The following is a 22034-nucleotide window of genomic DNA, read 5'->3' as shown; positions in this document are numbered from 1 at the left end:
CAGCTCTATGTATATTTCAGTTTCTTCATATAATTGTAGGCTTTGATGGTGGTGTGTGATCTCTTCTACCTTTATGCATTAAATATGTTGTATACATTCGTTCATGCTTTCGTAGATCTGTGAAGTCCGGATGTAAATAAAATTCCATTGTGGGCAAAAAGGTTTATCACACATGGAAGGTAGATCATGCATTAAATATGTTGTATACATTCGTTCATGCTTTCGAAGATCTGTGAAGTCCGGATGTAAATAAAATTCCATTGTGGGCAAAAAGGTTTATCACAAATGGAAGGTAGATCATGCATTAAATATGTTGTATACATTCGTTCATGCTTTCGTAGATCTGTGAAGTCCGGATGTCAATTAAATTCCATTGTGGGCAAAACGGTTTATCACAAATGGAAGGTAGATCATGCATTAAATATGTTGTATACATTCGTTCATGCTTTCGTAGATCTGTGAAGTCCGGATGTAAATAAAATTCCATTGTGGGCAAAAAGGTTTATCACAAATGGAAGGTTGATCATGCATTAAATATGTTGTATACATTCGTTCATGCTTTCGTAGATCTGTGAAGTCCGGATGTAAATAAAATTCCATTGTGGGCAAAAAGGTTTATCACAAATGGAAGGTTGATCATGCATTAAATATGTTGTATACATTCGTTCATGCTTTCGTAGATCTGTGAAGTCCGGATGTAAATAAAATTCCATTGTGGGCAAAAAGGTTTATCACAAATGGAAGGTAGATCATGCATTAAATATGTTGTATACATTCGTTCATGCTTTCGTAGATCTGTGAAGTCCGGATGTCAATTAAATTCCATTGTGGGCAAAAAGGTTTATCACATGGAAGGTAGATCATGCATTAAATATGTTGTATACATTCGTTCATGCTTTCGTAGATCTGTGAAGTCCGGATGTAAATAAAATTCCATTGTGGGCAAAACGGTTTATCACACATGGAAGGTAGATCATGCATTAAATATGTTGTATACATTCGTTCATGCTTTCGTAGATCTGTGAAGTCCGGATGTAAATAAGATTCCATTGTGGGCACAAAGGTTTATCACACATGGAAGGTAGATCATGCATTAAATATGTTGTATACATTCGTTCATGCTTTTGGTAGATCTGTGAAGTCCGGATGTCAATAAAGTTCCATTGTGGGCAAAAAGGTTTATCACACATGGAAGGTAGATCGAACCTAGTGACGCGTTGTCCAGTGAAGATACTTTCAGGTCGTGCCAGGTGCAAGTGGGCATCATTGTATCACGCTTGAGGCGATGTCCCACGCCCCACGCCCCACGCCCCACCCATTCTCGTCCACATTACAGTAACGAGATGTTATCACCACTGTACTCAGATGTATATCTATATTTTATTGAAATAAATCATCAATTTTCTGTGCTGTCTTTGAATTATTTCTTTAAGGCACATTGTGACTTTGATGCATATTAGGGCTTGCTTTCTTTTACAATCCTCACCAATGTCGGGAAGGAGTAGTTTTAGCTGGCTTACATACATACAAACCAGCACCATATAAACTGCCGGGTGAAAGAGCAAATATGTTCAACAATTGAAAAAAAATAAATACAAACTTATTCAAAGGTTGCTTGAATTAACAGTCTCCGAAACATAACAATCTGAGATCTGAACACAACAAAGATTAACCACATCAATGGGATCACCACGTATATAACGTGTTATTTCACATCTCTTGCTTTTTCCGGAAAATAGAAAATTAATGGTTACAATGTGAAATACACAATGAGTGCAGATTTAAGCAATATTCCAGCAATATCACGGCTGAGAACGCCGGAAATGAACTTCACACATTACACCCACCTTGAACATCGAACCTGGATGTCGGGAATGTTGAGCGAACGCTTTATCCAGTAGGCTACATGGCCACTCTCTAATATATCCAGACTAAACATATAGATCATATGAATTCATGCACAAATATGTATACATCTCCCAATAAACTTTGCTTGGATAAAAGCCTTGTCATATTGGAATTGTAGAAAATTGCTTCCTGTAAACCTTTAAGAAACCCAGCCATTTTTACTTATTTCGGCCTTGACCTCCATTAGAGTTTTATTGTTTCAAAACATGCGATAGTTGAAATGTACAAAGTTAAATTCGCGTATCCACAAAGATCTGATAACTTTCACAATGATGTGTAAATGTGTTGCTCAAGTGTACTTATCCTACAAGCCCCTAGCATGTTAATGGCGGTACAAATAAAAAATACAAATTACAGCAAGCTTCGAATGACGATAAGTATACACTCACTGACAAAAGATTGCTGGTAACAGAAAAGCAAATGCGGTATCGAGGTGACTGAGTTTATAATGACGACGTGGATAAGAAAAGGGCAGGACTGGGTGTGCTAGCCCATGACATGCCAGGCAACCCCACACATTTACTGCTCCGAGTGTAGTGTTGTACCTATGCCGAGCGCTGGTAACCAGGACAGATCACGAAAACATCCATGAAAACTTAACGTGTGATCCATTGTGGGTCATTTCTCCTTGAGTTCTCAAACATTTGTTCATTCGACATGTCGCCAGCGTGTGGGGTCTTTCACGCTGGCGACGAACTCGGATGTATCGTCTCTGGGATATGTGGTTGTCACATGTGATTCAACGGATCAGGCAAATTTAGGTGTTGCGCTTGGACTCGATTCCAGAGTTTGGTAATTTGTCATGGAGATAGGGGAAACGCCCTGGCTACTGCTTACTCGGCGACCAATCGCGATGTTTCGTTCTGGTTTTCTCAGTCGCACGGATAAGGAGGACATGTAGAGGTAAACCTCTTCAGTAACCCATGCTTGTCGAAAGTGGCCACTAACGGGATCTGGTGGTCAGGCTCGCTGACTTGGTTGACACATGCCATCGTATCCCAATTGCGTAGATCGATGCTCATGATGATGATCACTGGATTGTCTGGTCTAGACTCGATTATTTACAGACCACCGCCATATATCTGGAATACCGTTGAGTGCGGACCTAAATAACAAACAAACAGACAAAACAGTAGAGTCACAGGCGTCTAGTCTAGTACGTAGGTTGTCATTTTAACACTTTTAGGGGAAGTCAGTTAATGCATTGGGAACATCAGCAAATGTATTTAATGTTTCACTGTCTGCGACTGGCAAACTTTGGAACTTGTACCAACACACCCAAACATTTAAGCGCGTCCCAGGCTAACGGCTAAGGGTCTCCGAAATCGAGTTAAAACCGCGAATTATATTGCTGGAAACATTTATCAGTGGGTTATTGACTTTCATTTGATGTCATCGCTGGCAATATTTTGGTCTCCATACTCTTCTATTTTATCCACTTCCCGAATCTTACTGAATACTCGATAAAACGTACAGAACTCGTACAGACGGTAATATAAAGCATGTTTACCGTTTAAAATAAAAAGTATCAATATAGAACTGACTGACTGAGTTTGGTTTTACGCCGCTTTTAGCAATATTCCAGCAACATCACGGCGGGGGACACCAGAAATGGGCTTCACACATTGTACCCATGTTGGCATTCGAACCCGGGTCTTCGGCGTGACGAGCCAACGCTTTAACCATTAGGCTACCCCACTGCCCCATCAATATAGAATATGAGCAATGTTAAACACGTGTGGAGTTTGGTTGTTTGAATCAGTATATGTTCATGTATGATCCTTGTCAGACGCATGTCAATGCAAACTGAGTTCGTGTTCTTAATCCATTTAATTCATAGATGAATACGTGGTATACTTGTCAAAATACTCTTGCATGTTGCGCCTCAGTTAATATTGTTATATAAACATTTCATATTTAAGAGGAAGCTGCTTGATGGTGTGTACGGTATGCTTGTTGAGTGGATGCCCCAGTAGTTACATACACCCGTGTATCGCTGGACGCTGTCTTGTGAATTCTACAACTTTTCCTTGTGCTGTTAGTGTTTGGACCTGTACACACTGAACAACCAAATTATTGTGAGGTACAGCGTCCAGGTCGATGGAGGAAGTACCAGACTCTGAGTCATGCAGCTTGGCAACCACAAAGTGCTTCGTCTATACACATCGGCATCTACAGGGTTGTCCCTCCATCATCGGATGACACTTTCACCAACTGGTCCTGACACTATGAAGGACAACTGCAAGTGACCAGTGTTTATAACTGAACGTTGAAGAGAGGAAGTTCAACAATACATGAGGCAATATCAGTATGGCAAGTATGTATGTTTGTTTAAGTACGCAGTCTAATGTTTAGCAACTTAGGGAGAACCAAATTTGTTGATATGTGGTCTCCGTGTTCTGTTACTAACAACACGTATGCTAAACCATGAGTTGCATCTATGTCAGGGACGATGTGAAATGTGCCCTATATACAGATATAGAAATAAATGTACAAGCACTCATCATTTCGTCTGTCGTGTAAATTGTAAACGTTAAGTAATCATATTAGGCACTATTATCTTTAGTAGTAATTGTTGACTGAATGAAGGGTTATTGTGAACGATGTTTAAACTAAATCGGAAAAGTAGGACTAAGTCTTTTGTTATTTTGGGGGATGTTAAATGCATCATTCAGCAAGTTTTCAGCTATATGTCAGCAGTCTGTAAATAACTGAGTCTGAACCAGATAGCCCAGGAATTGACAAAGTGAACGTCGATGCGATGACATGTGTCAACCAAATGACCCGATCCTGTTCGTCGATCCTTACGATAGATAAGCACGTGTCACTGAAGACTAATTCTATCCCGGTTGCCTGGTTTGAATCGCCAATGTCTTCTCAATAAAAGCAATGACTTGTAACGAGCGGCGGTATAGTTGCATAGAAAGCAAAGAAGGGAAAACCATTCTTGCCATATACTAGTATACTGAGAGGCGTTAAAAACGCATATTGGACTTTCTACTCTAAGTCCGTTTTAGAGATGTTGCTGTTTCCAAAACTACAATATGGTGAAAACATATGGTTAAGAAATGCACAGCTCTGATGTTTAGGTTCGAATCCCACGTTTTCAAATCACAGGGACGTGACATCTCAAACGCAACCAAGAGCATGTGCGATGACAATGCAGTTGGATGAACAGAAAACCATGGTGCACGTGCAATGTGCACACTCAGCTCCCATAAAAGCACAGGTTGAGAAATGGCTTTCATTCACATTCACGATGCCACGGTTGACCAACGCCCAAAGGAACCAAGCAATTGGAATGCTGCATGCTGGATAAACACAGAGAGATGTTGCTAATCACTTCCACGTCCACCAGACGGCCATTTCGAGGCTACAGCAACGTCATAGGGCAACAGGAAGTGTCCAAGATCATCCACGTCTGGGAGCGCCTCGTGTGACGTCACAAAGGCAAGATCGGTACATCGTCGTTAGTCATCTTCGGAATCGCTTCAGGTCTGCACGAGAGACTGCAAATGCCACGATAGGAACAAGATGACGTTCCATCAGTGACCGGACAGTACGCCGTCGCCTTGCTGCACGTCACATCCGATGTCGTCGACCCTATCGTGGACAGATCCTCACCCATGCACATCGCCTAAATCGTCAACGTTTGGCAGCTGCTGGAGGCTCTCTTGGTGCTAGACAGTGGCGAGATGTCATCTTCACAGATGAATCACGTTTCAACGTCAGTTTCCCTGATGGTCGGCTACGTGTCTATCGCCGTAATCATGAACGTTTTGCTCAGCCTTGTGTCATTGAGCGTGATCGCTTTGGTGGTGGTGAAGTTATGGTATGGGGGGCAATTAACGTCAACTTCCGCTCTGACTTGGTTGTTCTTCAAGGGAACCTCAACGCCCGACGTTACATTGACAACGTGTTGCAACCAGTGCTTCTGCCATTGATGGGTCGACACGGACGACATCGCCTCGTGTTCCAACACGACAATGCCAGGCCACATACGGCTAGGATTACACAGGACTTTTTGCATCAGAACAATGTGGATGTCTTGAACTGGCCCTCGCGATCACCTGATTTTAATCCGATCGAACATTTGTGGGATGAACTTGGGCGCCGTGTGAGACGTCAGTTGAATCCTCCCCAAACTGTAGCTGAGTTGACACAAGCTTTGCAGTTTCACTGGAGAGCCGTTCCACAAGCTTTGATTCGGAGATTGTGCTTGTCAATGCCTGGCAGACTCCGGGCATGCATGGCTGCCCAAGGAGGACACACACGGTATTGAAATGTGTCATCTGACAGTTGTGTGTTCTCATACCACTTGTTTTGGAGATGCTCGCAAAGACATTGTTGCATCCGTAATCATCTGTAAAGACTGCAGTATTGTTTACAAGTCATCACAATGCCTTTTCCTGTACCGCCATATGTAATTTTTGGACATATGATAAATATATCTGACATTTCTTCCTCATATGCGTTTTTATTGCCTCTCAGTATATTACATAATTACAGACATATGTTTTGAAGGATATCTATGGAAATACATCTACGATATCTAATAATGGAAATGAAAATTCATCGTGTAAATCGTTTTCGTCCGTCGGTCCACACTCAACAAGGTTTGTGCTTACAGTGTGAAAGAAGATTAAAGATGCACACCGTCTGTATGGTAGGTCCATGTTTGGAAAAGATTTTCTTCAAGACTAGTCAAAGTTCGGCGATGAGGGTTTGGAAATATATGCAACAAAAGGTGTCGGTGAAGGTAGAACATATTTAGACAAGATATAGGCATCATTATAGGCGCCAGCTGCTCTTGCAGATGTTTCTTTCTGATGGGGATGGCAAAAGCAAAACAAGATAACCTATCCAAGAAGTTTAACTTCAGCTTTAGGTATATCGATTATCAGTTACCGTGATATAACAAACGCATGTACATAGCCAATTCCGCAATACTGATTTACCCACATGAGCTTGAAATAAAGGAGACCAGAGAAACCGCTTCATTTGTTTCATGTTCAGATCTCAGAAACGGATTAGGAGCATAAAGATTCAGAGTGACACCAAAACCCTCAACAAGGCTGTATGACAATACGGATGACTTAAGTCAGCTTTACGTCGAACAATATTCCAACAGTTCCAGCCTTTGGTGTTTACATTTTACAACTTTGAAGGTACAGTCGAGCATGCTCTTTTCATTAAGATTTCAAAGAACGGCATGTGACTTTTTGTTCGGTCAGGGCTACAACATTCCAGACCTCACTAAAAATTTCAAAGAATTAAATGGCAGACAGTCCCAAGTTTGTGGCATGAGTTACAAATTGATGTCATTTCTTATTTTATATTGTTCCATTTCTTCAGGTGAACAGTTAACTAGCGTTTAGCTATGTTTATGATCTGGTATAATCATAATTTGGTAGCGATTCATAAACACATGACTCGTGATATTGTCGGAATTGCACAATCGACGCAGAGATGTCTTTTGGATATCGAAAGAGTTTTATCGCGTTTATTTCTAAATAATCACAGACGGTTTTTGAGACAAGCGGAATTAATACCATGTGTATTCTCATACACTCAAAGCATTTGTTTGATTTTTTTATAAAACCATTTTATGTTTGTACATACATACTATCCCACAAGACAAACGGAAACTTCATTCCTTGGTCCGCTGAGCATTTGGTGATAAACATACTTACATATCTATGATAATCTATCGTAGGAGGTTCAGGATTAACTGTCAAAAATGAAACATAATGTCATCTTGCGATTACTGAGAAAACAATCTGCGAAATGCTCACTGCTTACGTCTATGTAAAATTAGGTGGAAAACCAGAAACAGGTATACCTCTGGGCATCATGTGCTCCCCCTCATTGCACCTATGTTCCTTTATGCACATGAATCAGAAATTTTGCTCGGGGCCAAGAAGTTTAACTTGAGGTTTAAGTATATCGATGATTTTATATCGTTCAATCATCATCAAATAGCCAATTTCCTTCCACTTCTTTACCAACGTGAATTTGAAAAAGAGGACACCAGTGAGACTACCTCACGTTTCATATTCAGATACAGCTTCTCCGAGACGAAAAAACTCGTATGCATGAAGAGCGGAATTGGTTCCAGCAGGGTGCCACCTTCTTGCCTAATTATGCTGTACCCAAATTTCACTTCGATATAATCTATATATTTTCGCAAAAAACCCCGTTCTATTATAGTTTGATTTTCCTGAAACATTGAAGATTGAAATATTACTATATCTATGGCCACGTGTCACGTGGATCAAGGCATGAAGAATGTTATGGTGTTCAAATGTGAAAAAATCAAACATTGAATTGAACCTGTTCTTTTTTAGGCTGCAAGCATTCAAGCAACACATTTTGAGTTTTTGAGATTATACATGGTATTTTTTCACTTGTCACTTTTTACATTCGGTGAAAATATGGCCAATCAGTTCCTTAGGACAGGGGTTTGCTGCCCTACCTATGCATCTGTGTTTGTACAGATTTTTATGGAGCTTTGAAATCTAGTACAAAACAGTTATAGACGTGTCTTCGGAGATGCTTACATATAATGGATAACTGTTTCTTCAGGTCTTGTCAGTGGGAACAACATCAAACCTATGACGGAGGGCAGCCAGACTTTAGGTGGAAGTCGGCTGCGGCAGACATTATAAATTCCACTTCTGTTCCCACGTTTGCAGTGTGTGTATATTACCAATGACAACATCACACAACTGTGAAAAATATTCTACAGGCTCACGTTTTCCCGAACATTTACTGGGTTGTGATTCAAAAACGCCCCTGGAGATATCTGGCTATTTTAAAGCCAAACAAATTGTTCGCCTCCTTTCAGAACACAATTAACACTTGTAAGCTTGCATTAAAGTAGTGTTTATTTGAAATCATATTCGGCCCCAGCTACATGACACAAACCCTTCACTTAACACCAGAGCAAAAAACTGAATGCAAATTACTGAACATACGTGCAAGTGCAAAATAACGTTTCCAATTTAAGGTACCTCCCTTCAGATTGTTTGTTGAGTTTGTGTAGTTTCAGGTCACTTCAGTTAGTAACATATTTATTTACAGTATTGCGTTTGGAAGATATGGCCAATGCCACTGATAACGCTCCAATATGTATGACAGTTATAAGTTAGGCATCAAATTGTATGACTGTGAACAATAGACTAGAAGCTAGCTCGAACTATGGCAAACTGAACACAAAACCGTATGAATTTCATGTCAGTTATGAAGGAAATAACCTGAAATATAATAACCTTTCTTTCAGGCATGCCGCTCAGAGAAGTCTTTGTTTTTCTGACACTTGGAATCTGTCAACGAAATGGAGATGCTTGTGCCTTACATTTTGACAAACATTATGGTGGCCTCTTTGCTGATTGTAATGGAAGAAAACTTCAGCATGTCCCACAAGATCTTCCCGCAAATATAACTGCTCTTGATATCAGTGAAAATGATGTCACAACAATGACAAAGTTTACATTTCTGAAGCTGAAAAATCTCACGTATCTAAACCTCAACATGAACCCACTGTCAAAGTTGGAACCAGAGGCCTTTGCTGGCTTGTTTAGTCTTACCACACTCCTTCTTGCTCGGAACAAATTAAGTAATGACAAACCATCATTTCCAGATGAAGTCTTCCGTGACCTTGTGAGTTTGCACACTCTAAATCTTGAAAAGACTGAAATGAGCTCATATCCGGATTGGGTGTTTCCTCCTCTCGTCAAGCTCCACAGTCTGTATATCGACTCAGTTCCTCATCCTTTGTTTGGTCCAGGATTCTCCAACCTAGCAAATCTGAAAGTACTGCAGATGGACTCCAGGTTTATATACGGAGGCGAATGTTCAACAAAAACATTAAAAAACGAAACATTTCAGAGTTTAAATGAAACAAAGCTTGAGGTGTTAGTTTTGAATTATTGTTTGGATTTGGAACCCCCTGAGTATGGTGTTCTACAGCCGTTACAGTCCTTAAAACAGTTGGAATTCACAAATAATGAAATAGGAATCCAGACCAGTCTACATCTACTCCATCCCTTTGTTGGTCGAAATATGAGTAAAATCTGGTTAAATGATACATGTACAAGGCGTACACAACATAAACGTGATATTTCCAGTAAAATATTAACGGAAAAAAGTACCCATTACTTGACGCAGATATGTGTGTCCGAGGTATCACTTACTCGAAATCGTATATACTTGATCGAGATGACATCTATTTTCAAGGAACCGTTCCTAGAGTGTTTGGAAGTGTTCGATGTGTCTGACAACTATCTAGCTGGTGATGCAGCTATCATTGTTTCTATGTCACATTTTTCAAAACTCAAATATTTAGGTGTCAGTAACCAAAGGCAAGGAAGGGACTTTCCAACGACCGATAATTACGGAATGTCAAACGGTAACTTGACAATAACTTTATCACTACCCCCTAAACTAAGGCATTTTGGTTTAAGCGCAGTTGTTGGGCCCAGAACAGTTAGAACAATACAGGAAATTAATTTTCTAAATACAGACAGCCTTGAAACTGTATTAATTGGCTTCAACAGCATAAAAGGCCTTCTAAGACTGAGGGGGGTCGAGCATGTCAGCAGTGTTGATTTATCAGGAAACGAGCTTGGATCTGTGGCTATCTTTAATTCATTTACAAACGTCAAAAGGTTATCCTTACAAAGTTGCAACTTACAATTCCCAAAGGAATCGTTAGGTGTAAGCAGCGTTTTCAGTACTCTAACATCTTTAGAATATCTGGATATTTCACTTAATGACATCAGATATTTTCGACTTCTTTCAGTTCCTGCAAACATTATTCATATTAATCTATCTCATAATCAGTTTGAAACTGTTCCCATTGAAACATTTGATTATCGAAGTCTTAACCTTATTGATATATCATTCAACCTGATTGGCCAGATGGATAGAGATACAAGATTGAAACTTGACTTATCCGCGGAAAAGAACAATCTCAAACTAATTATCAAAGGAAACACCTTTTCGTGTAGCTGTAGAAATCTAGACTTCATTCTTTGGTTGGTGGATACACCTGTCATTTACGAGAATGACAGGAACTTCCCTTGCATTCTTGATAATGGCACAATGACAGGAACTGTTGACGTAGCCAAACAGTATGAAAGCCTATATCACTACTGCACGGGCAAATTAATCCTTAATCTCACAATCACATTCTCAGTAGTCATTTTAACAGCAATAGTTGCAACATACACAGTCTCCAAGAATTCAGTACGTTATCGCAATATTGTGCTGAGAATATTTGGATTAGGCATCCAATATTTAACACCAAAAGATTTTGATTTCACCTTCTATGTCGGATATTGCGAGACTGACATTCCATTTGTCTATCACAAACTGCGACATGGATTAGAACTGTGTAGTCAGCCTGTGCGTCTGTTCCTGAAGGATCGGGATGTTCTTCCAGGTGTTCCTATCGCCGACGGTATTATTTGCGGTATCACGTACAGCTGGAAGTCTGTTCTGGTGATTTCAGATGACTTCCTTCAAGATTGTTCTCAGTGGTCACAATTTACCATTGATGCAGCACTTTACTCGGTAACGGATCTGATTCCTAACCGGATCATTGTGCTACTTGTGGGCCCCGTACAGGTGGAGGACCTGCCTGAGCGTCTGCTGAATGTGGTGGAAGAGGAGTGCATACTACGTGTAGAGGATTATCAACATGGGGATGTTAAATTATGGAAGGTTCTGAGGGAAATTGCCAAAGTTTGAAATTGTTGAAAGTTGCCTCTGCTTTTATGTCTGAATCAAATTCCTGAACGACAAGCTCAAGGGCTTTTAGGCATTGTTTTTGTTTTTCGTTTTATAAAGAAAAGGAAGTTGATTGCGATCGGTGATGGCAACGATATTGGCTTTAAGTTTAACTCCTTCAAGAATGGATTCAATGTCTTTCATGAGATCCTGCTAGATCGTTCCTGATGATGATGATTGCTGATTTTACGTGCGCTTTCTGACATGATGCGTATTTCTCACACGGAGACATGGGACAGACTTACCAGGTTCATTCACACCCAAATGACCTACCAAAGTAGTTTCATATGCTCCAAGCATTTTTTTATACAGAATTGGAAGAACAATTCATGTTAGTCTCCCTCAGGGACGAAACCTTATCGATGTGTCATTCAAATTGATTAGACGTATGGATAAAGATACAAGATTGAAACTCGAAAGAACAACCTCAAACCTATTGTCTCGGGACGTGTCTTGTTCCTGTGAACAATTGGACTTCAAACTGTTGTTGAAGGATACACCGGCAATTTAATGGCGTGACATGACTACATGCATTTTGGGCTTTGTCCATGTGAATGTGTCCTACGACCTTCTCGGGGGTTGTTGAAAGAGACATGAAGATGAGATTCTTTTGGAAGATCTGAGAGGTACTTTAAGTGTTTCATGAGGGTAAAGGTTTACAATGTCCTTGCTTAAAGTCACATGTGATGTTTCCACGCGATTGTGGTTTCAGACGATTCTGTTTCGATTCAATGGAGGGCAGTGAGGTGCATGTATTCAGATGTTTGGGGAGTCCAGCATAATCGAGAATCTTCTAGATTAACCAAACTAATCCAGCATTGTACTGAAGGTTTTGGAAGCTATTTAAGAGTATGTAAGTGGGCAAACGCATGGCTCTACCATCATAAGTTCATCAAGATGAGCGGTTTTGATAAGTATTGCTAGTAACACACCTTTTTTATTCTATACTACCATTGTAACTGTACTGCCACTGAATATTGTGTTTCCGCTTTATTGTGTACTGCACATATAATTGTACTCCCACTGAATATTGTATTCCACTTTATTGTGTGCTGCCATTGTAATTGTACTCCCACTGAATATTGTATTTCCACTTTATTGTGTGCTGCACATATAATTGTACTTCCACTGAATATTGTATTTCCACTTTGTGTGCTGCCATTGTAATTGTACTTCCACTGAATATTGTATTTCCACTTTATTGTGTGCTGCACATATAATTGTACTCCCACTGAATATTGTATTTCCACTTTATTGTGTGCTGCACATATAATTGTACTCCCACTGAATATTGTATTTCCACTTTGTGTGCTGCCATTGTTATTGTACTTCCACTGAATATTGTATTTCCACTTTATTGTGTGCTGCACATATAATTGTACTTCCACTGAATATTGTATTTCCACTTTTTGTGCTGCCATTGTAATTGTACTTCCACTGAATATTGTATTTCCACTTTATTGTGTGCTGCCATTGTAATTGTACTCCAACTGAATATTATATTTCCACTTTATTGTGTGCTGCACATATAATTGTACTCCCACTGAATATTGTATTTCCACTTTGTGTGCTGCCATTGTAATTGTACTTCCACTGAATATTGTATTTCCACTTTATTGTGTACTGCCATTATAATTTCAGCTGTTGTGGACTTTTGGCAGGCTGTGTTGTAAAGTATATCTCACACGAAACTGAGTCCAATATAGTTTCTCTTAACAATGCTCACCGGATCATATTCGACCCAGTTGAACCGAATGAGCGCTGCTGCCATTTTCGATCTGTGAGCAACATACCTGTACCCATGAATGGCACCAAGGATGTGAATGCCAATGACATAGGTCACATGGAGCGTGTATGACATATCAGGTTCCATTTCCGTTGAACACTCACTCACTCACTCACTGACTGACTCACTCACACACAAGATCATCGTGAAATGTGCATATTTGTAAAATAAGGATAATAAATGTATTTGGTTTATCTGGTTGTGTTCGCATTTGTATGTTTTGATAATTATGAACATAGTGCTTTAGAGGAGTTCACTGTTAAATTGTTTTGATAAAATTATACCCCTTCGTTGACTGTGAGTTGTCTTGTTGCACTCGACTTAAGCGTCATATGTCAAAAAGATTGCATAACAAGGAACAAGTCATAGGGCGGGAGAATATCCTTGGGTATTTATTAGTCATTAGGTTCGATAAATTGAGAAGGGATAACATATATCAGGAACGTTAGTTGCTTGGTTTATTGTTTAGTTTAAACAACATTTATTCTTGTACTTTTGTACAGTGGGATTGACAAACTGTGTTTCCCCTATATTAATGTCTCTGCCCAAACGAATACATATTACAACAGGATATTTACATCAGAAATTGTTATACATTCATGTAGAAGAAACAGTGACATACTGATATTTTCAGGTAAAGCTTGTTTTAATGATATAAACTTATGAACAGATTGGATTATTTTTGTATTAACATGATTTGATAGGTTTGTTGTTTAACTCCGCACTCAGCAATATTCCAACAATATGGCGGCTGTCTGTAAACCAGACAATCCAGTGATCAACAGCATGAGCACCGATCTACACAATTGGGAACCGATGACATGTGTCAACTAAGTCAGCGAGCCTGACCACCCGATCCCGTTAGTCGTCTCTTGCGACAAGCAAGGGTTGCTGAAGATCAATATTCTAACCCGGATCTTCACGGGTTATCACTCAAGATGACAAGGGGATGACTGTAAACACTTATTAAGTTTACGCTTAGAAAACTGGAGCAACGACCATTGGTTGATACCTGGGATGCCGGGTAGGGCTGGATATTGCTCTGATTTTCATATTGCGATATATTGCAATAATTTAAGAGATATTGCAATACATATTGTAATATATTGACTAGGAGGTTTCTGCCCAAGTGCTTACATCATAAATTCATAATAGCTCTCTGTGTGCGACATCATCTATTTAGTTGCTGTTACACCATACTTTCAGGCTCCCCGTCCCCATTGTGTATGGCTGTATGTCAATGGTTTACAGATAAATACCATGACATAGAGGCTCAACGTGGAATGTTTGATTAAAGCATTACAACAAAGTTTTGAGAATATAATGATATAGAGGCTCAACGTGGAATGTTTGATTGAAGCATTACAACAAAGTTTTGATAATATAATGATATAGAGGCTCAACGTGGAATGTTTGATTGAAGCATTACAACAAAGTTTTGAGAATATAATGATATAGAGGCTCAACGTGGAATGTTTGATTGAAACATTACAACAAAGGTTTGCCAATATAATGATAAACGTAACAGTATAACAGATTTTCAGTGTTGTTTGCTTCAACAGAATGCACTTCAATGCAGCGTGTAATTATTGTTTCTGTATGTCAGTGATTCATTGAGATACAACGCCAATATAAACACGTGTTAACATGGACTATTGCAAAATGAAACAAAAACATGATTTAGTTTAAATTCATGTCATATGTACCATTATGAAACAAACGAAAATAACAAAATATTGTGAGTTGTGAAATGGTCACTCAGAGCCAGAGACTCTACTGTAAGTCCAATAAAAAACTGGTCCATTTGAGGCAACTTAATTCCTCCAAATCAAACCATTCAAAATAACAAAACGTAAAGCATTTGGTAGAATATTTGGTACCTTTGGAACCACTTGTAATGACACTTCCACTTGTAATATTATACATGAAACCAACAGAAATATAAGTGTATTTGGCACTTTTGGAGCACATTGTTTTTGCCACGGAAATCAAGGGCAGATAATTCAAAGGAAGCTAACAGTGGATGACCAATTATATTGCAGAATCTGAACCATATCGCCAGATACTGTACTGGTATATACCGGTTTACCGGTAATATTGCACAGCCCTAATGCCGGGACTCACATAACGCAACAACTACCTGAAATGTCTTTGCCAACACACCCCAAAAGGTTCACTACAGAATAAAGGGGTTACCGCCATTTTCTCAATGTCTTTGCGTTTGTGTTTTTAGCTCTTTCAGTAAGCGTGGATGATATCGTTGCGATCCTCCGTTGAGATATGCAGATTGCGTTGATCAAATCAACTACCCTCAACATCGTATTTTGCCAGGGAATAACCCTAAGTAATGTGGATCCAAATGTTCGCTATGTTTGAAAGAGCTATGTTTAGTAGGGCGTCACTGTATATACAGGTTGTATCTGTTGCAAGGGTCTCACTGAATATACAGGTTGTATCTGTTGCTGGGGTCTCACTGTATATACAGGTTGTATTTGTTGCTTTTAGTAGAGATTTCTTATGGATGTGGAAAGGGTTTTGATTTGCTTCTATTGTATTAACGAAGATATCACTTTATATAGGGATCACATCTGTGTGAAAGTCTCTCTGATTATAGGGGGTGTATGTGTTTACAAGCTATAGGATGTCACAGTAAATATTTTTTTGGTGTTAACCAGGATGCCGATTCACAAAGCGTCCCACGTTTACTATGGTGTCACTGCATAAAGGGTGTGTGTATGTGTTTCCTAGGCTGTCACTGTATATGTGTTGTGTTTGTGTTTTATGTTGAGCATTCCGAAAGCAAATCTATGAGACATGATGGTGCCATCTCGTTTTGACATTTCCATGCAATACACAGTGTCTTCAGGACTGGTGTTATATGTGACATATGTGTTCTTATAACCATTCTGGAAGCAGTGTTCTGGGTCTTCTGGTGTTTGAAAATATACAGGAGTTGTATCTGTTTATTATGGTGTCAACATGGTTCGTTCCATTCTTCATGTAGGGCAGCGTTCCTTGAGAGTGGAAGGTGGTTGTTGCCTGTGACGTACGCATCACCCAAGGATATCCAAAACATGTTCGATGGGTGACACGTCTTAATAAAGAGGTTATGTTCTCCTGTTGGAGGTACACAGTAACACTATGTGTTCTTGCGTTGTAATCCTGAAACGCAAAACGACGAAATGGCACCACGGGTGCCTCCATGATTTTGTTACGGTACAACTGCCCAGTGACACATCCGTGAATAACATGTGAAGGTGTTCTGCCAGGCAGAGTGATCCCACCCCACAAAATCTCACCCCACAACATCCCATCCCGCAATATCCCATCCCATAATATCCCATCCCATAATATCCCAACCCACAGTATCCCAACCCACAATATCCCATCCAACAATATCACACCCCACAATATCCTATCCCACCCCACAATATCCCATCCCACAATAGCCCACCCCACAATATTCCATCCCACAATATCCCACCCGACAATATCCCATCCACAATATCCCACCCCACAATATCCACCCCACAACATCCCACCCCCAATATCCACCCCACAACATCTCACCCCAAATATCCCACCCCACAATATCCCACCCCACAATATCCCATCTCACAAAATCCAAACCCACAATATCCCATCCCGCAATATCCAATCCTATAATATCCCAACCCACAGAATCCCACCCCACAGTATCCCACCCCACAATATCCCATCCCACAGTATCCCACCACAATATCCCACCCCACAATATCCCACCCCACAATATCCCATCCACAATATCCTACCCCCACAATATCCCATCCCACAATATCCCACCCCACAATATCCCCCACAATATCCATCCCACAATATCCCATCCCACAATATCTCATCCCACAATATCCCACCCCACAATATCCCACCCCACAATATCCCATCCCACAATATCCCACCCCACAATATCCCACCCACAATATCCCATCCCACAATATCCCATCCCACAATATCCCATCCCACAATATCCCACCCACAATATCCCACCCCACAATATCCCACCCCACAATATCCCACCCTCATTCTGTCTTCGCCTGTCAAGGATGTTCTAGTGCATGAAAAATGCTAGCACGACATTGACGTGTTTGCAGGAAACTCATAACATATTGTGAATAGAATAATTATTTTCTAAATCCATATACAATCATACTACTTGGTTCCAAAATAATATTACCCAATATACGGAATATCCCCTATTGTTTTTAACAGAATACATCTTTTGAACACCTATACATTGTGCATCAACACCTTCACCAAGCAATGGGGACTGATACTACAAAACAATATTCAATTACAAAGCATGTTGTTTGGGTTAGTTAGTAACATAATTATTTTTACATATTTTGGATAATTTAAGTTGAGTTCCGAGTCATTCTAAAGAGTTTTGATTTATTGTAAAAATATCTGTGAATTAGCTGTTTTCTCTCATCTTCCAAACTTGGATAGATTAGCAAGTAATGAAATTCATCACCTAAATCAGTAGACAATTTCGTTCACTTCCTGGTACTTTTTTGGCCATTTATAATTTTAAGTGGGGATATTGTATTTGGAGGTTCGGAATTTGAGCAATACACACCAAACATTTTCTTGCAAATTTAGGCAATTATCAAAACTTAAGGTATTATTTTTAAAGACGTTGTACATGGTTCATTTGGTAATTATAGTTATTGTACCTCTCCAGAAGTTGTTATCACTGAGTTTATTTGTAGATTGTTTATAAGATTGTGAATTGGAAAACTCTATGTGCTAATTGTAACTTAGTCCAACACGTTTTTTTACTCAGCGAGGTTACGTAATTCAGAAAGCGTAGATGAAAATTTTCAATGCCAAATGAAGTTTCGAAACCCCAAATCTTGCAACAATCAATTATACAAAAGGCGCAGTTGACAAAGGGTGATACTGCTGTATTTATAAGAAACGACATTTTTTTAAAAGTGGCTTGATCAGTTTTTAGATAATTATGTCTGGATCCGCTGAATATCATAATGTTTCAGCAGCATTATCCTCACGACTCCATATCTCACAATACCTACTGAATTTCATATATTTTGCAAACCCAGCATATTTGCAGACAAAAGGACTATATCATCTGCCTGCAACAACAAAAATACTACAACGATATTTTCTATGATTATATTGTCTTGGCTTTAGTTGAACGCCAATACATAAAGCATACAAAAGAGTATTTTCAAAATCTTGTGAAATTATTGCAGAAGAAATAGGAGAAAGGTGTTCTCCTTGTTTAGCATGAGAATCAGTCAGTGTGAAGACCATTATATGACACGGAGAGTTGATGTTTGTATGCATGTTTTAGTAACCAGTGACATTGTATTGCACTAGATTCTGCTTTCATGAGTCCTGAACGCCAGACCCTATTAAATGTTTTTTTGAAAATTAACGAAGGCACAGAATCATTTCTTTTCCATGCTTTTAAAAGTCCAGCTAAGACAAATAAGCTAAAGCTATGATCGTTCGTAGAATATCATTTTCTAAATCCTGACCGAGTTATTGGTTTTAAACTTCTTGTGAAATTCTTAAAATGTATCTTCTTGGGCTCCATCCTGTATTATGCTGATACATCGGGATATATAACCGAAATATTGTTAAAGAGGGTTAAAACTGGCCATTATTACAAATTCACGATGACTACCCCATCACACTTACTGGCAAGGACCTGCCGGACCGGGCTTCAAATATGTTAACCTTCATCACTAACTGGTTAACCTTCATCACTAATAGGTCAACCTTTATCACTCATGGGTTTACATCCATCACTCGTTGCTCAACCTTCATCACTAATAGGTCAACCTTTATCACTCATGGGTTTACATCCATCACTCGTTGCTCAACCTTCATCACTAATAGGTCAACCTTTATCCCCAATGGGTTAACCATCATCACTACACCTTCATCACTCATGGGTAACACTTCACCGCTCCAATTGCTTCATCATCACAGTAATAGGGAAGGTCGATCCATTGTTTTTACTATATAAGAAAAAACATCATGAAGCTTACAGAAATTGGGTGCTTTGTATGACAGCCGAATCACGCACTGGTCACCTCTGCCAAGGATGCTGAACATTGTGCACGGTGTTAGCCAACTGGGACAGTCTTGTGGGTAAAATACTCCCCTGTCACAACATGCAGCAAAACATGAATAACAACATTATTCAGATATATGTGGAACGCCCGTTCATTTCGATCTGACATCTTTCCGTGTTCTGCAGAGATAGGGAGCGAGGTGTGGTTCCGTCTCTTCCGAATTAGGCACTTACATCCTTGCTTTCTTAAACTAAAAATACATGCCCCCACTTTTAGACTCTGACGTTCTTGTAGAAAGTATTACATAAACATAAACTAGAGCTCTTAGTGTGGTTATATCGCGCAGATCATTGTTACGACAAGAACGTTGATGGTGATGGTGCATAATGTAAGCGAGCACTTTGTCCATTTTAGTAGATACTGAAAGGGAAAGTGGAAACGGCCCTGAGGAAGAAAAGATAGGCAAGATTTATGGATGTCAACTTCTTTATCGTGAATAATACGACGTTTCGGAATGTATGCTTGCTCCTACATCAGGTCTGATGAAGGAGCAACCATACACTCCGAAAGGTCGTGTTATTCAAAATAAAAAAGTTGACATCATAAATCTTGCTTTTCTTATGCATTTCACTTCTAAATCCCCTTCAAAGATTTGGCCCTGACGAAGAACTACATATGCCTCTCCTGGTTTCACTGCAAAGGACTACTGACTGCTTTCAAGTGAAAACTGTTACGGATAACATGGTGCAAAGTTATATTATCCTTACACAAAGTATTGACTAAGCTTTTGAGGATTCTACAAATATTTGAAATATGTACTAACGTTCCGTCATTTGTCGCCACGTTGGAAACGTTATAAACACAATCTGAAATTAACGGATATGTACTTCCTTTAAGTCAAAGAACATGACCTACAACTGTTCTTTTGTAGAGAGGGGCGGTTGCGATAGCCTACTGGTTAAAGCGCCCGCTCGTCACGCTGAAGACCCGGGTTCGATTCCCCACATGGATACAATGTGTGAAGCCCATTTCTGGTGTCCCCAGTCGTGATATTGCTGAAATATTACTAAAAGCGACGTGAAATCATACTCACATACTCATTTGTGGAGAATAATAGCTCATATGAACACGAAATTAAATGATAGATGTGTATCGATTAACGCTGGATACACTCGCCTACATGTACCTCCATTGTGTGACCCGTGAAGGTCCGGGGATGAATTGATCTTCAGTAATCCATCCTTGTCGTAAGAGGCGACTGAACGGGATCGGGTGGTCGTTGACTCGTTAACTTGGTTGACACATGCCATTGTATCCCAATTGCATAGACGGATGCCCATGCTGTTGATCACTGGATTGTCTGGTCCAGACTCGATTATTTACAGACCATATAGCTGGAATATTGCTGAGTGCGGCTTAAAACTAAACTCACTCACTCACTACCTTTAAACATTGTGGGGTACTTTCATGTGGCTGTATGATTTCCAGATCTGATCTAATCAGGTTCGCTTTCATAAAATTATATATAAAGTGTCACACTCTAGCCTCTGTCATCTCATATCACACCCAGACCAGCTGACTGGGAAGTTCCTTGTGTTTATCTTGGATATCCAGCTTGGGCTTGTTTCCGACTCATGGCCACTGTTGCTGTTGAATATTAACCACCACTGCTATTGACTCTATTGTACAAACATTCTAATTGTGCTGTTATTGAATTTGTGATACCTTTGTAATCTCTTTGTAGTAATGTCTTGATTTGTAAACATAGTCATTTTTCTAGCACAGATGTTAACTGTTTCCCTGTACAGACTGTACGTACAGGTTTCTGGATTAACTGTTTGAATTTGGTAATCGGCACACACCATACACTCATTATCCAAGGACTACTTGCCTATAGCCGCCACCAAACACCAGCGTTTATGATGAGGTCAGAGCACTGTGCTCCTCCTAAAACATTAATACAACACACATAACTAACTACTGAATCAAGACTTTGTGTCTGTGATTAGGGAACAGCTCATCACAAGAAACAGACAATTTGACTATTGGAATAGCGACATTCCTACCAACCATAAATCACAATAATCTGTCTATATATACATCATGGTTCATAGTCAGGTTGTCGTTGGCCCTATAACTGGCAATGTTCATTGCTTGTAGGCATACGAATAAAAGACATGCCCCCTCCGCTGTTCAATGCTTGTCTATTCTAACATGGAGTAGCCACAATGGGTAGGGTGTCTTATACAGGGGCCTAAGCCGGAGTAGAGTTGGTAAGAGGATTGCAAAGCTCGCTTGAATGGGAGAGTTATGAAAAGTGGCTTTGTCGTATGTGAATAAGCCTATTTGTGAAGGTTCTGTCTTCCACGCCGGACTTTGTTGGAACGTGTCATCGACAGGTATGATTTTAAGCTGGACTTTGTGTGTGAAATATTGAAAAAGCTACTGCTTCTTTACAATGTAAC

The 22034-nt window shown here is 39.7% G+C and overlaps 1 protein-coding gene and 1 long non-coding RNA gene across 2 annotated transcripts; both read left to right on the top strand.

Annotated features, from left to right (window-relative positions):
• The first annotated feature begins 392 nt into the window (after nucleotides 1-392).
• On the top strand, nucleotides 393-1405 carry LOC124263164. The gene is made up of 2 exons (XR_006894782.1): nucleotides 393-1063; nucleotides 1178-1405. It is a non-coding gene; the product is annotated as an uncharacterized LOC124263164 (long non-coding RNA).
• A 7787-nt stretch (nucleotides 1406-9192) lies between these two features.
• LOC124263185 (toll-like receptor 8) lies at nucleotides 9193-11661 on the top strand. Its single transcript, XM_046697759.1, has 2 exons — nucleotides 9193-9723; nucleotides 10615-11661. The coding sequence occupies exons 1-2, from the start codon at nucleotides 9193-9195 to the stop codon at nucleotides 11659-11661; spliced, it is 1578 nt and encodes a 525-aa protein (XP_046553715.1).
• The last annotated feature ends 10373 nt before the right edge of the window (nucleotides 11662-22034 follow it).

Source organism: Haliotis rubra, unplaced genomic scaffold (genome assembly GCF_003918875.1).
Source record: "Haliotis rubra isolate DU_JTF1 unplaced genomic scaffold, ASM391887v1 Scf87, whole genome shotgun sequence".
Classification (NCBI taxonomy): domain Eukaryota; kingdom Metazoa; phylum Mollusca; class Gastropoda; order Lepetellida; family Haliotidae; genus Haliotis; species Haliotis rubra.
Note: the sequence above shows the minus strand (reverse complement) of the source record. Positions and strands in the feature narration are given on the sequence as shown.